This window comes from Spodoptera frugiperda, chromosome 16, assembly GCF_023101765.2.
Source record: "Spodoptera frugiperda isolate SF20-4 chromosome 16, AGI-APGP_CSIRO_Sfru_2.0, whole genome shotgun sequence".
NCBI lineage: Eukaryota > Metazoa > Arthropoda > Insecta > Lepidoptera > Noctuidae > Spodoptera > Spodoptera frugiperda.
In genome coordinates, this window is record NC_064227.1 from 2,490,471 (window position 1) to 2,505,378 (window position 14,908).

The window sequence follows — 14,908 nt, forward strand, 5'->3', positions numbered from 1 at the left end:
GTCATATGGATTGAATACGAAACGGTGGCAATTAATTTAACTAAATGTAGAGTAACTTTATATAAGTCGAACTTGAAAGGGGATGCATGTTTTACATAAAAGCAAGTAAGAGCGCACAGTGGCATTGGAAGTAAACAAAAAACAAAAACACGTGTAAATATGAGGTAAATACGATTATCACAAATTAACACAAAGAACAAAATCTGGTAGACCAAATAAATCAAAACTGAAACACAGTGAATGTGCACTCATCCTTGCTGTGTGCGTTTCATATGCGTCGTTAGAGCACACTAAAGGACTATACATTTTACATAGGCGCAGTTGCAGCGTTCTTTTATAAACCTGAACCTAATAAACTGCTGAAACTGACTATTATGCAGTGATATTGACTAAGAATACTGTTTATCCATCCAAAGGTTTATAAGAGATCGCTTTTTAGTGATGAAATCGCCTATTATACGATTAATTTTTAAATGTTTATCCTTTGTGTTTTTATATGGTGTACAATAAAGAGTTTTCAATCAATCAATCAAAGAATGACTATCATAGGTTTTAATACAATGCCAACATTTCGTACCCAATAAATATGACGATAAAACTATAAAATTAACATTAGTATTATAAATTAGTTTGACTAGACGCTTAACATACAGTTGACTAGAATATTTTACATTTTTTTATATAACTCACTTTAATTTCAGTTCATTATTATTAATTTTAAGTAAATTTAAAACAATGGCTTCTTGTTTCGCGCGAGCTGATTAATACTGTGATATTTCAGAGCTTTTATTCACAAAAATATAAATAAATAAATAACCCACTGCACTGTTAGGTATAATAAATAAAATCACAGTGAAAGATAGCTTAAAACATATATCTATGTTATATAACTTGTTTTAAATTAATACTTTATATAACATGCCACCTTTTAATCCTCAAAGGGGTAGGTAGAGGTGTATATTATACAATGTAACATCCACTTTTTGTCAGTTATGTTATGAGTCTCATGTAATACTTTTTTTAAAGTATTTAGTGTTTTATCTGTTTCAACAGGTTTGATACATATTCTTTTTTATTTTATTATGATAAAATCATAATAACATCATTATAAAGACGCCTTTTCACTTTGTGATACATTAAACAATAAAATTGTAATATTTTTAATGATTTTTAAAACCATACACTTTCGAATAAAATTTGCCAAATATTAACTTAATCTTTAAGATCATTTTCATTATGAATAAAAAACATTTCCCCTTCTTTAAAATTAATAGAATTCATTTAGTGGCATCATATTTTAAGTAACACTTTTGTCTTTTAAAAAGATTAAAAATCCCATTTTAAAAATCAATATTTTTGGCATCATATTTTAAGTAATACTTTGTCTTTTAAAAAGATTAAAAATCCCATTTTAAAAATCAATATTTTTGGCTCACAGCGACTTAACAGCATAGATAATAAATATGTGGAATATATATATAATATAATTATTGGAATATACATAATATTAAAAACATTGGCGCGATATAGAAATTCGGAATTTCATACCTATAATAATAAATATTTTAATATAATAAATTAATGACTGGAAATCGTCATGGAAAAATTCACTTAAAATTAAACATATTTTGACTAGAATATTTTTTATAATACGTAGTAGTGATATATCTATAGCATTTTGGGACCATTCTGTCATATAATGTGGTCTGGGAGCATGGTTGCAAAATATATGCCAATGTAATTTGAATGGCTGAAACATGTCCTATTTTGGAAATAATTTTATTTATATTACAGGCAAAATGTTGACGTTTGAAAATTCTGTTTACCAATTTGTTATTATTAGTCATATTTACTAGCGCAAACTACTATAAATTAAACTATTTAGCGGAAAAAATGTCAAGATGCGCAAAGGGTTTTTTTATGAAATAGGGGTCAAACAAGCAAACGTGTCACCTGATGGTAAGCAATCAGCGCCACCCATGGACACTAGAGGAGTCACAGGTGCGTTACAAGCCTTATAATAAGGAATGCGGTCTATTTTTGTAAGCTTTATTGCGTAAAAGTTAGCGGATGCTGCTCTTGTCGACACTTGAAACTTGTCGAGTAACTTCTTTGAATAGTAGTTAAGTAAGATGATTGTGATGATATATTATAGTTCATCTTTTTGGAGGGCAGATAACAGTTGACCTGTGTTAAAAATGTCTTTAACATGAACTTTGACACGTTAACCGCTGCACTTAGCGTAGGATTTACTTTCAACAGTTTTCTTCCGGCAGCCACAAGCTACATAGTGCCAATTTACAGTAATTTTCTTCCCAAAATAGGACATTTTACAGCCTCATTAGTACTTGCGCCGGTACTGTAGCGAGTTTGTATCAATAAGCTCGATAATTTTCATTGTATTGTATCTCGCAACAGTTTCACTTCTAATACACTCCGAAAAGGAAAATAAACTTTAATTTCGCTTGCACTACGTCGGCTTTTCATTGCCATGTCTTTTAAAATAGACCGATTAAGATCGTTAGACCACAGGATAGATGTTTTTGAGTCTTAAATACTAAGTTTAAGTAATGGGGGAGGCCTCATTACACCTGTAGTCTAACTAAGCTTTATCGGTTTAAAACACCTACATTTTATATAAATGAAATACGCTATGTAGAGGTAAAATTTTGACATTGTCCGACATTCATACATGCCAAAGGTATAATTATCTAATAGTTTATAATACTGATTAATTTATCACTTACATCATTTACCAAAGTTACGTGATTGGTCAGTTATTCAAACATTCATCTCTATTGCAGTCTTGTTTTATTATACTGACAAGGGAATGAACATTATATTATGTATTTTAGTACAGTGTTTCTCAACATGGGTTCGCAAAAAAATAAAAGAAATGTGACTTGGATTTTGCGGGTTCACTACATAAGCATGTTGAGAAACTCTGTCCTATTCTTATGACATAGGAAATTCTACAAATATTTCAAATATGCTACCTCAATCCTGAGCTCAGAATTCTCAGTACAATATTCCCAAATACGATACACCGACGTAGTGCACAATAAAACGCCCAAGCGCTCCGCACGACAAGCCTATATTACTATATTACAATATCTACAGGAAGCCAAGCTCATATCATAGAATTATAATAAAAAACGCGACATCTATAGACTATGTGTAAAAGCTAAAACTGTCAAACTCGGATGCTACCGCGAAAATTGTAAAATTACTATTAATTAATCGTTTATTTACTTAATTGGCCCATTTATTTAGTAGACTAACACTAACCTACCTTGGCACTAGTCTTGTTGGCACATCACAACACTTCACTATATGCTGGCCCGATGGGGGGGCAGTTGGAACGTGAGGGTATCGTTCACGAAGTACTGGTCCTGCTCCTCGTCGTCGGGCAGGTAGTACCCGTAGCTACCGTCGTTCGACACTTGATCCGGTCCGTGGGTTCGCGGCATTTCACATGTATAGTCCTCCCAGTTCCTGTCTATAGATTTTCTCCTCTTTGCGAAGAGTATTGAGCCGTCGAAGGCGTATTCGTCATCGAAATGCAGTACAGCATCGTCGTAGAAGTAATTCTCTACTCGTTTGTTACTAGTGTTCCTAGCTATGTTCTTCATGAGTTTCTTTTTCGCGTAGCTCGATTTTTCAGAGTCATAGTCGTCTACTAATGGGTCGTTGCTGCGGTTTTCCGACCTCATGTTCATGGAGTAGAGCGAGGAACTGTGAGGGCTGGTCTCCAGCCGAGTGCTAAGACTATGTCTGTAGGGGTGTAGGTACTGTTCGTTGTTGTTACACCTCATTTCATACATCATCATGCCTCTCCGGAGCTGTTCCCGTCTCTTGGTGACCATTTCTCTGAAGTCCTCAGGTTCTAGTTGGAAGTCGTTGGTCTTTGCGTTCATGTATAAGTAGCCAGAGGCTGAGTTTAGTCGTAGAGACTGCGACCGGTTCTTAGATGATGATTTCTCGATGTAGCGCGGTATGCTACCGAGCTCGCGGTAGTTCTTCGATTTGATTTGTCTGATGTTGGTTGGTGGTACCGGCGACAGCGGGTCGCGATATGGTATTGATCTGGAATTAGAAGTAAAATTGTCAAATAATTTACACACACTTACGTAGACCCCGCTGGACCGGAGTTATACTACGACTTCACAGAAAACCAACGTGAAACAACGCATTCGTTGCGCAAGTGAGGTTACCAGAGGCCCAATTACCACTCTTCCCCAACAACCTTTAAATTCCTAGCCCCCAAAAGGCCGGCAACGCACTTGTAACGCCTCTGGTGTTTCGCGTGTCCATGGGCGGCGGCAATTGCTTACCATCAGGTCAAAGACAGTTAAATGAATGTTTATGTGTAGTAACTTACTTGTTTGGTCCGAAGCAATTACAGGAACAACTGCAGACGCTGGGCGCGTACTCTTCGTCTACATACAGCGGCACTAGCGAGGTATCTCCTGGAAACATCGTATTATGTTTTAATGTCAATAAAATCACTCATTAGTTTTATTTTTATCACAACAAAACAAAATTTTATTAGCACGCGCGCGTAAATTTCCAAAATACCAACTAGTTTTCCGCAATCGCGGCCGCGGGCGCCTCGTTACTAACAGCTGATCAATTACGAAAGGACACTCGCATGAAATGTTGTTGTTTTGTTACTGTGATAAAAATAAAACTAATGAGTATACAAACAAAGTTTCTTTGGGAAAGTTGTTTGTAATCATGAGTACAATCACGTATTTAAATATCGTTCACTAATTACCAGTCACCCTATATACAAGTAGTACATACCGGCAGTAATCTGCCTGGGGTCAGCGGGTAGGCGTGTGCCGCGCGACACTCCCCTCAGCACGGCGCCGTCCGCCGTGATCACGTCTCCTTCCAGTCTCACTGCTACTTGCTGCGCCTGGAAGTAGGGGTGAAGGTATTTGAGTATAGTACTTTTGTAAGTAGCATTTTGTCCCTGAAATTCTGAAGTCAATGGGTAACAAATTAAAAAACAGTTGCCCCTCACTAGGATTTTCTGCTGGTGTGGGCGCGTTGACCCAATTTGTAGATCACACAAAGAATTATTCCTTGCGGAAATCGAACCTGCTACACGTTGCGCGGCAGATTAACCAGCCACCGCGGCAACCGTGCAGTCATGTAACTACATTTCTCCAAGAACTGCCTTTTGGTTTTGAAAAAACTAAGTATATGGTTTGCATATCATCAGATACGTGCAAGCAGTATTTCTGGGGCTGCGGATGGCAGCTAGAGCAACTATTGCAGGACGATATAAAAAGACAATACGAGAACATGGCAAGGACTTCAATAAGATATAAAGCGATAGTTTGAACCAATTAAAAAACAAGAGTTGGGCCTATTGACATACGAGCATAGCTCCTGAATATAATTACAATAAGTTAATTAATATCACATCACACATCATATCAACAGCCTATTAACGGCCACTGCTGACCAAAGCCTCTTCTCACAAGGAGAAGCTTTGAACATTATTCACCACATTTGCTCAATGTGGGTTGACGATTCTAATCTTATAATTAGAAATTATAAGCCCAGGTTTCCTCAGGATAATTTCCGTCACCGTTTTTCAGTGGTGTCTAAATAATCTTAGAAAGTACATATAACTCGGAAAAAGTCACATTGGTACTGCCCTTGGTAGGTTTCGAACCTCACCAACACCTCACCTTCGAACCATGCATGAGAAGCGGGCGTTGTCTTACACCTTTGGGCCTAAGGAATATACCTGAAATCCTGATAAAAACAATTTTCACCAACTTTTGATTGTAGTCCTCCTTTTTTTGGTTTTTCTCCTGTGTCGTGGGTGCCTTTACAAACATACAAGTTCACATACACATGACACCTAGATCCGAAACAACAATTTGTGGAAAAACAAAGAGTTGTTCCATGCGGGAATCGTAACCAGTTAGCCAGGCAACGCACCAGTCCTGTGCAGTCCTTCAAATCTAACGTTACATGGAGGCCCAATTCCCCCCTTTCCAATCTTCCCAATCCCCAAATAACAACCCTTAAATTCCTAACTCGCAAAAAGCCGGTTACGCACTTGTAACGCCTCTGGAGTTTCAAGTGTCCATGGGCGGCGGCGATTGCTTACCATCAGGTAATACGTCTGCTCGATTACGGGAGTGTTTCATAAAAAAAACATACCTGTTCAGCCTGGGCCTGATCTCTCTTCTCATCCTCAGTGTTCATGGTGACGAACCGAAGCACGAGCAAGTTGAGGCAGGCAGCCACTATGGCCAGCCCGAACAATATGAAGATCAGGGCAAACATCACGTACGATGGCTTCTTATTCAACGCGTTGTCCTTCTGCAGGGCTACCATGTCTCCGAAACCTGGGGGTTGAAGGTTGTTTGGTTATTTTGGTGTTTGTTACCTGGTTGTTAGCGTAGAAGAGTTAGAAACTTAATTTTTGTTGTGAAAAGGAAATAATATTTTGCTAAAACCTTTTAAAATATCAAACCTAATTCTTCGTCCGGAATCAAAGCTAATATCTTTTGTTCGGTAGTCGCTCTGGTGATCTTCCGACCAACGAGGTAGTTGCTACGAGATGTGCTTTGCTACGTTGCTGTGGATGCGTTTGGCTTCCACCAATCATATTCATTATTACACGCCTATAGCTTAGTACTAGTGGAAGCGGTTTCAACTAAGATATGTTGAGAATGGTTGTATGACAGATGCGTGCTATAGATGTGTGCTATGGATGGCTTCCCTACTATCGATACATCGCATACTCGAGCTACACATCTTCTGCTTTGTTCACATAGTTTCACAGCTTAGCTATTAGAAAAAGGAAAAACACTCTAAATTTTGAAGCTTAATAGATACGCAGTTGACGATTACCCAGTTGCTATAGGCCTTAAAAAATCCTAATCTTACTGTCGAAAAACTACTTACCAATGGTAGTTAAAGTAATAAAACAATAGTAGACACTGTCGAAGTAGCTCCATCCCTCAAACTTGGAGAAGGCAGCCGCGCCACCAGCTATAGTGAGCGAGGACAGTGTGGTCACGACACATATCAGGTCCACTTCTGATGCATTCGTCTGCTTGCAGTTCAATGCACTCTTTATTGATCTTATTATAACGCTGAAAGTAAAAAAAAGATGTTTTAAAAGAGAAATATTTTTAACCGATTTCAAAAATAGGAGGTATGTACTTAGTTTGACCTATATGTATTTTTTTTTTAAATGGGACAAGCCCGCCACAGCCTCGTGTAAGCCAGGATCTACAGTAGATACAAACATGAAAACACCGGAACACTGAAGTCCGGCGCGTCCCAGGGAAATGAATGACTGTCTTGGATCCCGCAATGAAACAAATCAGACGATGTTATTAGAAGAGAAGAAAAAGAAAACGATAGTTCCACTTCCTGATCTGTATGTTTATGCGCGATTACCTCACGTTTGGCTGAACAAATTTTAATGTTGTTCTCAGACTTAGGAGAAGGTTTTAGGGATAATAAGTACTTGACTGTTTTGTAAAAAACGAATTAACAGATTGAGATCCTAGCTCGATTTTCTCCATTTGAAGCTACACTTTGGAACAAGCACCTAACTTCACTGACGGACAGACTGACAGGCTATTATTTATTTCTTTATTTGTTGACGTTTCAAAAGTACCTAAGTATTTATGATTTAATTGGAATAAATGATTTGACTATGATATAAAAAAATTGAGGCGGTAAAGAAAATTGAAAGTGGTTTGTTTTTTCACTTACTACCAAGTGAGATGGTGGTTAATACCATCACTTATACTAAACTAAAAAAAACTAAACAACGTCACGCTTTTTATCCCCGAAGGGGTAGGCAGAGGTGCACATTACGGCATGTAATGCCGTTATACAATGTACACCCACTTTTCACCATTTGTTTATAAGTGGTGGTGAGCCTATTGCCATATACCGGACATAATTCATATATTACCATCACTTATACAAATTATTTTATTATTGTTTCCACTACCACTTACCTACTAAGTCTATTAACCCTTTCACCAATACTCTGGAACATGATGAGGCCCAGCGGTATGCCAACTATAGCGTAGAACATTGTGAACAACTTGCCACCGATCGTAGCTGGCGTTGAGTGCCCATAGCCTGTAAATTAGTAAAAAATATTAATGAAACGTAATTATAAATAAACTAGTGATCCGCCTTAGCTTCGCATGTGTGCAATGGTGATATATTATGCATGTATTATACTTATAAACTTTCCTCTTGAATCACTATTGACTGCACAGTCAGTGCGGTGGATGGGCAACTGGCTGCCGCGCAACGTGTAGCGAGTTCGATTCCCGCATGGAGCAACTCTTTGTGTGATTCACTAATTGTTGTTTCGGGTCTGGGTGTCATGTGTATGTGAACTTGTATGTTTGTAAACGCACCCACGACACATGAGAAAATACTAATGTGGGGCAAGGTTAAAATAAAACCTGTATCTATTAAAAAAAATGGCTGTTACATACGGATGGACAAACAGACAGACATGACGAATCTATAAGGGTTCCGCTTTTTGCCATTTGGCTACGGAACCCTAAACACCGCATCAAAATCCGGTGCCTAGTTTTAAAGATTTAAACATACAAAGGGACATAGGGACAGAAAAAACGAATTTGTTTTATAGTTACTATGTAGTGATTGTTACTACAAAAATACTTGGTATTCAAGTATTTATTGTACACAGGTGTTATTTAGTCACAATTTTTGGACCCTGTCGGGCACAGCGAAATATATAATTCGTAGGAGAGAGGAAGGGCGTTACTTACACAGTTACTTGTGATAAAAAACATCAAGCTTTTACTTACCAATGGTAGTAAGTACAGTAGTTGCATAGTAGAATGCTCCGGTGAACTTCCACTGCTGTCCAGCCTTATGTGGCTCCGACTTGAGGACTACTGTCTCCATCACACGGAAGTCTTCCTCTGTTATATTGTACTTCCTGATGATCATGCCTTCGATAGCTGTGGGTGTGACATAGAGTTATAATTTTGTGGAATATTTGTTTGGTTATTTTTGAGGGGGAAAATCATCTCTCGATAGAGGGAGTGTCAGACTCTTACTGACTAAAAACCGCCCCATTCCTACTCCTGCTTTTCAAGCCGGAGCCCCGGTAAACACCCTAGGTAGTCTGCAGTTAAGTTTGTTGTTAGAATAGTATTGCTAAGAGTATGCAATAAACCAAGACCAAGACAAGAATTATAAACTAGTTTTCACCAGGGGCCTAACCCGCGTTCCCGTGGGATAAAAATATCCTATCACCCAAGTCAGCGCATGTACCCTGTCTGTATACCAAATTTAATCAAAATCCGTTAAATACTTTCTTTGTTATTGACATTGACGGACAAACACCAAAACATGCAAACAAACTTTCACACTTATAATTTTAGTGTGATGTTGTTGACTATCAGAAGTAAAAAATGGTTAATCAGACTTGAATCCTAATAGCACATAGCATAAAATATAAAAAATCTGGAGGAATTAAAAAAACTAACTAGGTGCAGGGAAATTAATTATCAGCTTACTCATGTGACTGTTTGACGAGGAACTCAATTAGTTTCAAGCAATACTAGAGACTCATATTTATGTGACGATGCGTGACAATCGCCGCATCGTGGGTCGCGGAATGCTGCGCCTCTAGCATGGCTTGAAACTAGTCGAGTTCCTCTTCAAACATAATAATTAATTTAGTAGTTATGTCTCAAAGTTATAATAAAATTATAACTAGATGCAGGTATTTTAATTTCAAGACAAAACTAATCAGTGTTGAAAGTAGGAGCTTTATTCTAATCAGATCATTTATTTTTGTAGTAACCATATTCAAAACACCATGTATTGCCAACATTTAATAATAATATTGTTGGGGCATATTAAATTGATTGGTTGCCATGGTAACTAAAGGCAAACATTAAGAAAACTTGAGTTAAGTAGTTACTGTTGCTTCTTGAAAATGAATTTCTTTTAACAAAATAGGTAATAGTTCTACATATTGTGAATTTCAGAGTGTAAGTAGCCAAAACCTTTATAATCAAATTACTATAAGATTCTCACAATAACAAGTTGATTCTTATTAGATTTTTTTATCATTGCATAAATAACACTTTCCATCCATAATTTCATCATTTTATAATGCTAAGTTATCATGGGTTTTGACATATTCAGCTCAAATAAGAGTGTTAAGTTGCAATAGTTATTTATATTAAAGTCTAATAGGAAATTCTACAGTACATTGTGAGATTAAAATTGGAAATCTCAAATGATTTAGTTTCAATATAGTATGTACTTCTACAGCTGAGCAATGTTAAATAATAAAATAACAATATTAAGCCTGTTTTATCACATTCATATAACCGATAAACTTATGTGACAGATAGTTCATACAAATTACTTTCTTAATTCAAATTAATTTAGGACAGTGTCTATTCAGATAGTGTGAAAAAACTAATTGTCAATTTAATAAAATAACAAAATAGGAGTTACCAACCTTGCAAAACTTCAAATCTGTTCCTCTCAGTAGTGGACTCTAGCGCGTCAAATACAGCGGCACCGACCAGTAAATATGTAAACGTGCACACAATCAATGATAGAGTGCGAACATTTTGTTTCTTCATCACTGCCGAGTGTCACCACGGCCTTAGGGCGTAACGCCCAACCCCACCCTTATTGCGATTCAGTCAAATAAACACCATATTGTCTTCTTTTTATTAATTTAACATTAAGTAACCATTTTAGGTTGTAATAAGAAAATCTAATGACATTTGAATTTGGAATCCATTTTTGGCGGCAACTTTTCAGCACAGGTTATCAATATACAGCCTGTCAATTTAGCTACAAAGATGATATGCTTGCTACTAGAATTTATTGTTTTTATTTCCCTTGTTTGCATCAGTTGTGTATTTATATTATGAAATCACAACCTGAAACTGTCTCTTCAATATATTAATTTTAATTCAATCAAAGAGGAAATTGGAATATGTTTATAAATAAAAATTCTATGTTTAAATTGATCCCTTCAAAGGAAGTTGTGTCTAAATAGTGTTTTCGTTATCTGTTTTTCTGTACTTTGTTTTGTTTTTCCAGGAGTTATAAAACTTCCATCCATAGTGTTTATTTGAACAACTGTTGGACCTGCAAGAGTATTCAGGTTAAATGTATTGATTCTAATAATTATGTATTTTGTCTTTGGAAAAATGTTGCTTATTGTGTTCATGAATTAAAAATCAATACTACATCACGACATTAGCACATGTGTGTAAATAAAATTATGAAAACATTATAAATCAATTGATTTTGTATGTTACTGGTATAAAAACAAAGATTGTTACATATTTATTACAGCTGTTAATAGGCAGAATGTAAAACGATAAACCTATTTGGAATAAATAGTCGCAATCAGTGCAACAATTTAAAAGTGGAACGATAATATTCGTAATTTAAAAAAAATAAGTAAAACAAAGAAAGCTCACCAGTTATCTGTGTAAAAGGTCACGGATACTTGCGTCTGCAGTTTATCACACAATTGGATATCACCAACGGCATCTATAAATATTTAATTATCTGCAAAGCTGTATCCTAAAAATAACATCGTGCTTTAGTCCGCATTCACATCTATAGGTCAACGCACACGGCACTGTAACTGGGTCAAATGTTATGACGATTATTTCCAACATAAATCGCGAAGGTAACCCACGTAAACGGTATTCCTGAGCGATTAATAGTCATACTGAGTTATCAGATGATCGAATTTTAATAATATTAACCATTTTTGAGCTAAAATCTTCTATGCGGTATTCCTTAGCTGTCACACCACCTAGTTTTCTTCTGTCCTATAACAACCACTCTCACTACCTCCAATCATTACGGTGTCCGCGCTACATTATCTCACTCCTATTTCAACTAAATAATAAAGAAACAATACACTTAATAGCATTTCATAAAAATAACAAAAAATTGGCGAATAGTTTTTCTGCTGCACTTCCTTGACCTGGTTTGTGTGGCCATACTAAAAAAATCAGTCTGCTGCATTTTCCCTTGCCAAAATATTTTTTGTTTGCTACTAAAATAAATAAAAGTTTATTTTTATTTTCGTATCCCACTTAATGATTTTATGGCAAATTATTAATTAACTTATGTCAAAATATATTTAAAGATAACAAAAACATTTTTGGCGAAATACAAAATTCGCCAATTTATGAGTAGTTATCGAAACGTTTCATAGATGGGGTGATAATCAAAATGAGAAGTGGTTTGAATTAATTCATACACTGATCTACAGATGGCATTCTTCTCAAGAGAAAAATCTTCAAGCTTTATCATGCCAATGGTATAATCTGGGTAATAATTTGAATATTTCTTGGTTAATTTATCAATGATATGCAGCTGTAAATGTGCAAATCATTGATAATATTAACGCATGATGCGCAAATCATAAAAATAATGTGTGTTTTTAGTCGTGTGATGACTTTAAATTTCTAGAATAATAATTTCAAGAGCTTTTAACGAGAAATTCTGTTAACTTTAAGTTGTTTCATAGGTAAAATCATAAGTACTACAGTATATGATGATTATGTTAGTTTAAGTATTTAAGTTCCCCTCAGAGTTACAGACGTACGGAAAATAAAAAACTTTTGTAGTAGACTCAGAAAGATACTTTATACTTTAGTCTTTTCATATCGGTATTGCTATTGTTATTGATAAATTTTAAATTCCAATTCAGGAATTTTACCTAAAGCCTCGAACAAGTACCTAACAATAAACAACTGGGTAGGTAGCTGAGTAGGCAGTTAGGTATGTACCTAAGTAGGTATATCATGAAAGGTAGAACCCCTATACTCGAACCTGGGACTTTACCCACATAAAAATATTCAAAAACCACTGAATCACTAAACGAATGTTTTTTTTTTTGAGCGGGGAATACTTACCATCCTATGACTTCTCCCGCCTTGGGTGAGAAAACAGGGATTGTTAGTCAGATTCATACTGACTAAACCACCCAGTTCCTTGGTTCCTACTACTGCTCCTCGAGCCGAAGGCCGACAACCCATCAGGTCTTCTGCGACTCCGACTTAAGATAGCTTGAGCGTATTGAGATAGCGTATTTATAGGCGGAGGTTCAGCTTTATCAGAGAGCACTGTAGTTTCTCTCAAAAGAGTGCAAAAGTGCACAGTTTCATAGTAGACTCTTACTGCCCTTGCGTTGACTAGTTAGGACGACAAATTTTAATTAACTCGTACCTAATAAATATGTACCACTCTCTATCAAAAACCTAGACCGACCCTAGGGATCCGGGGCTGCGAACTACCTAGCGGGTTTACAGGGTTACTCCTGCTCGAAAAGCAGGAGTAAGAACGGGGTGGTATTTAGTCAGTAAGAGTCTGACACTTCCCTCTCGCCTTGCTCAAGGCGAGAGAATTCATTGGATGATTTTCCCTCTCAAAAAAGACCGACCCAGGGAGTTTGAATTTAGATGGCATAATATAGTTTCAGCTTTAAATGAACCAAACACTGGACAACCTATTTCCGACCATTCATTCATCCAAAAAACACAACACAAACAGTTACTTAGGTACCTATTGTAAAATACCTTCTAATTGCAGTTAGGGCCAAGATGGCGGCCGTCTGCGCGGGCGCACGCAGCCGGCGCGTGCAGGGCTACCGGCCCATGAAGCGAAAGCTGGTCCTAGGTTAGCTTTCACATGATTTGTGAGTAGGGACACTATGATTGATATCGTTTTAGTGTGATTTTTGCAGAAAATTAGTCAAGTTTTCCTAAAACACTGAAAATAGTGACCTCTATTTCCATGAAACCCACTTTTCTTCCACAGTTTTATTGAACCTATTATAATAGAGATGAATCTATGAAAAGACGTAAGGCATATCCAATACAAATTCAGATTCCAAACTAATGATAAACCAAATAACCTCCCAGATAAAAAATCTAATCCAGAGCTGCGGACTACCGGTTACTGGGGCTCCAGCTCAAAAAGCAGGAGTAGGAATGGGGTGATGTTTAGTTAATAACAGTCTGACACTCCCTCTCACCTCACTCAAGATGGTAGAAGCCATTGGATAATTTTCCCCACTTAAAAACAAAAAAAAACTAACCTAAAACATCATACTAAGGCAGTCAGTAGATAACGATAAACTACATAATTCTATGGCGAACATAACATATGTAATCCCAATATGGTTATAACCCCTCTATAACCATACTAGATCACGCTGCGCAGTGTCATAAAATTGAGATGCAAAATGCTTTGTTGCACTCTAGAGAGGGGAACGAGAGGAGGGAGGTGTACTAGACCTTTCTCTCAAGTTCTGGGTCAAACCTTTATGTAAGAATTGTTTATACAGCTCGTGCTGACTGAGGGGGCGTTGGTTCGAGTCCGGTTTGCGGTAATTGTGTGAGGGTATTGGTATTGGTATTGGTCTAACTTGTTGAAAGTAATTGAATGGCTAGTACTTATTTAGTGCTTTTGTGTTGCATTGTTTTTTATGTGGGTAGGTAGACTGACTAGTGTATTGATTAAGGAATTGTTTGTAGTATCTAGACTTTCTTTTTTGAGACCTAGTTTTTAATGAGGAGTGTTTTACAGTTGAAAACGTTTTTGAGATCCTGATAAATGATCAGTACGGACATAATTCTTTAACTTTAACTGGCAACTAATCGGACAATTCTAATTGTAAGTTTGAAATCATCACATTGAGCAAGCGTGGTGATTAATGCTCAAACCTTCTCGGTATGAGAAGAGGTTTTTGGTCAGCAATGGCCCAAATACCGATAAGGGAATAGGTAATGTAAGTGTGGCGTCTATGGAACTATGGCCTCACATAAAACCGACGTGAAATAAACCTTGCGTTGTATTTTGTTGT

At 36.6% G+C, this 14,908-nt stretch overlaps 1 protein-coding gene across 1 annotated transcript; it reads right to left on the reverse strand.

The window, feature by feature from the left end:
• Positions 1-1,938: 1,938 nt before the first annotated feature.
• On the reverse strand, positions 1,939-12,025 carry LOC118280718 (potassium channel subfamily K member 9). The gene is made up of 10 exons (XM_035601042.2): positions 11,796-12,025; positions 11,502-11,607; positions 10,520-11,163; positions 8,844-8,999; positions 8,010-8,136; positions 6,937-7,127; positions 6,187-6,374; positions 4,807-4,921; positions 4,382-4,469; positions 1,939-4,086 (listed from the first exon to the last, which is right to left on the reverse strand). Exons 3-10 carry the CDS (start codon positions 10,644-10,646, stop codon positions 3,330-3,332), a joined length of 1,749 nt encoding a protein of 582 aa, XP_035456935.1. The 5' UTR covers positions 10,647-11,163; positions 11,502-11,607; positions 11,796-12,025; the 3' UTR covers positions 1,939-3,329.
• Positions 12,026-14,908: the final 2,883 nt, after the last annotated feature.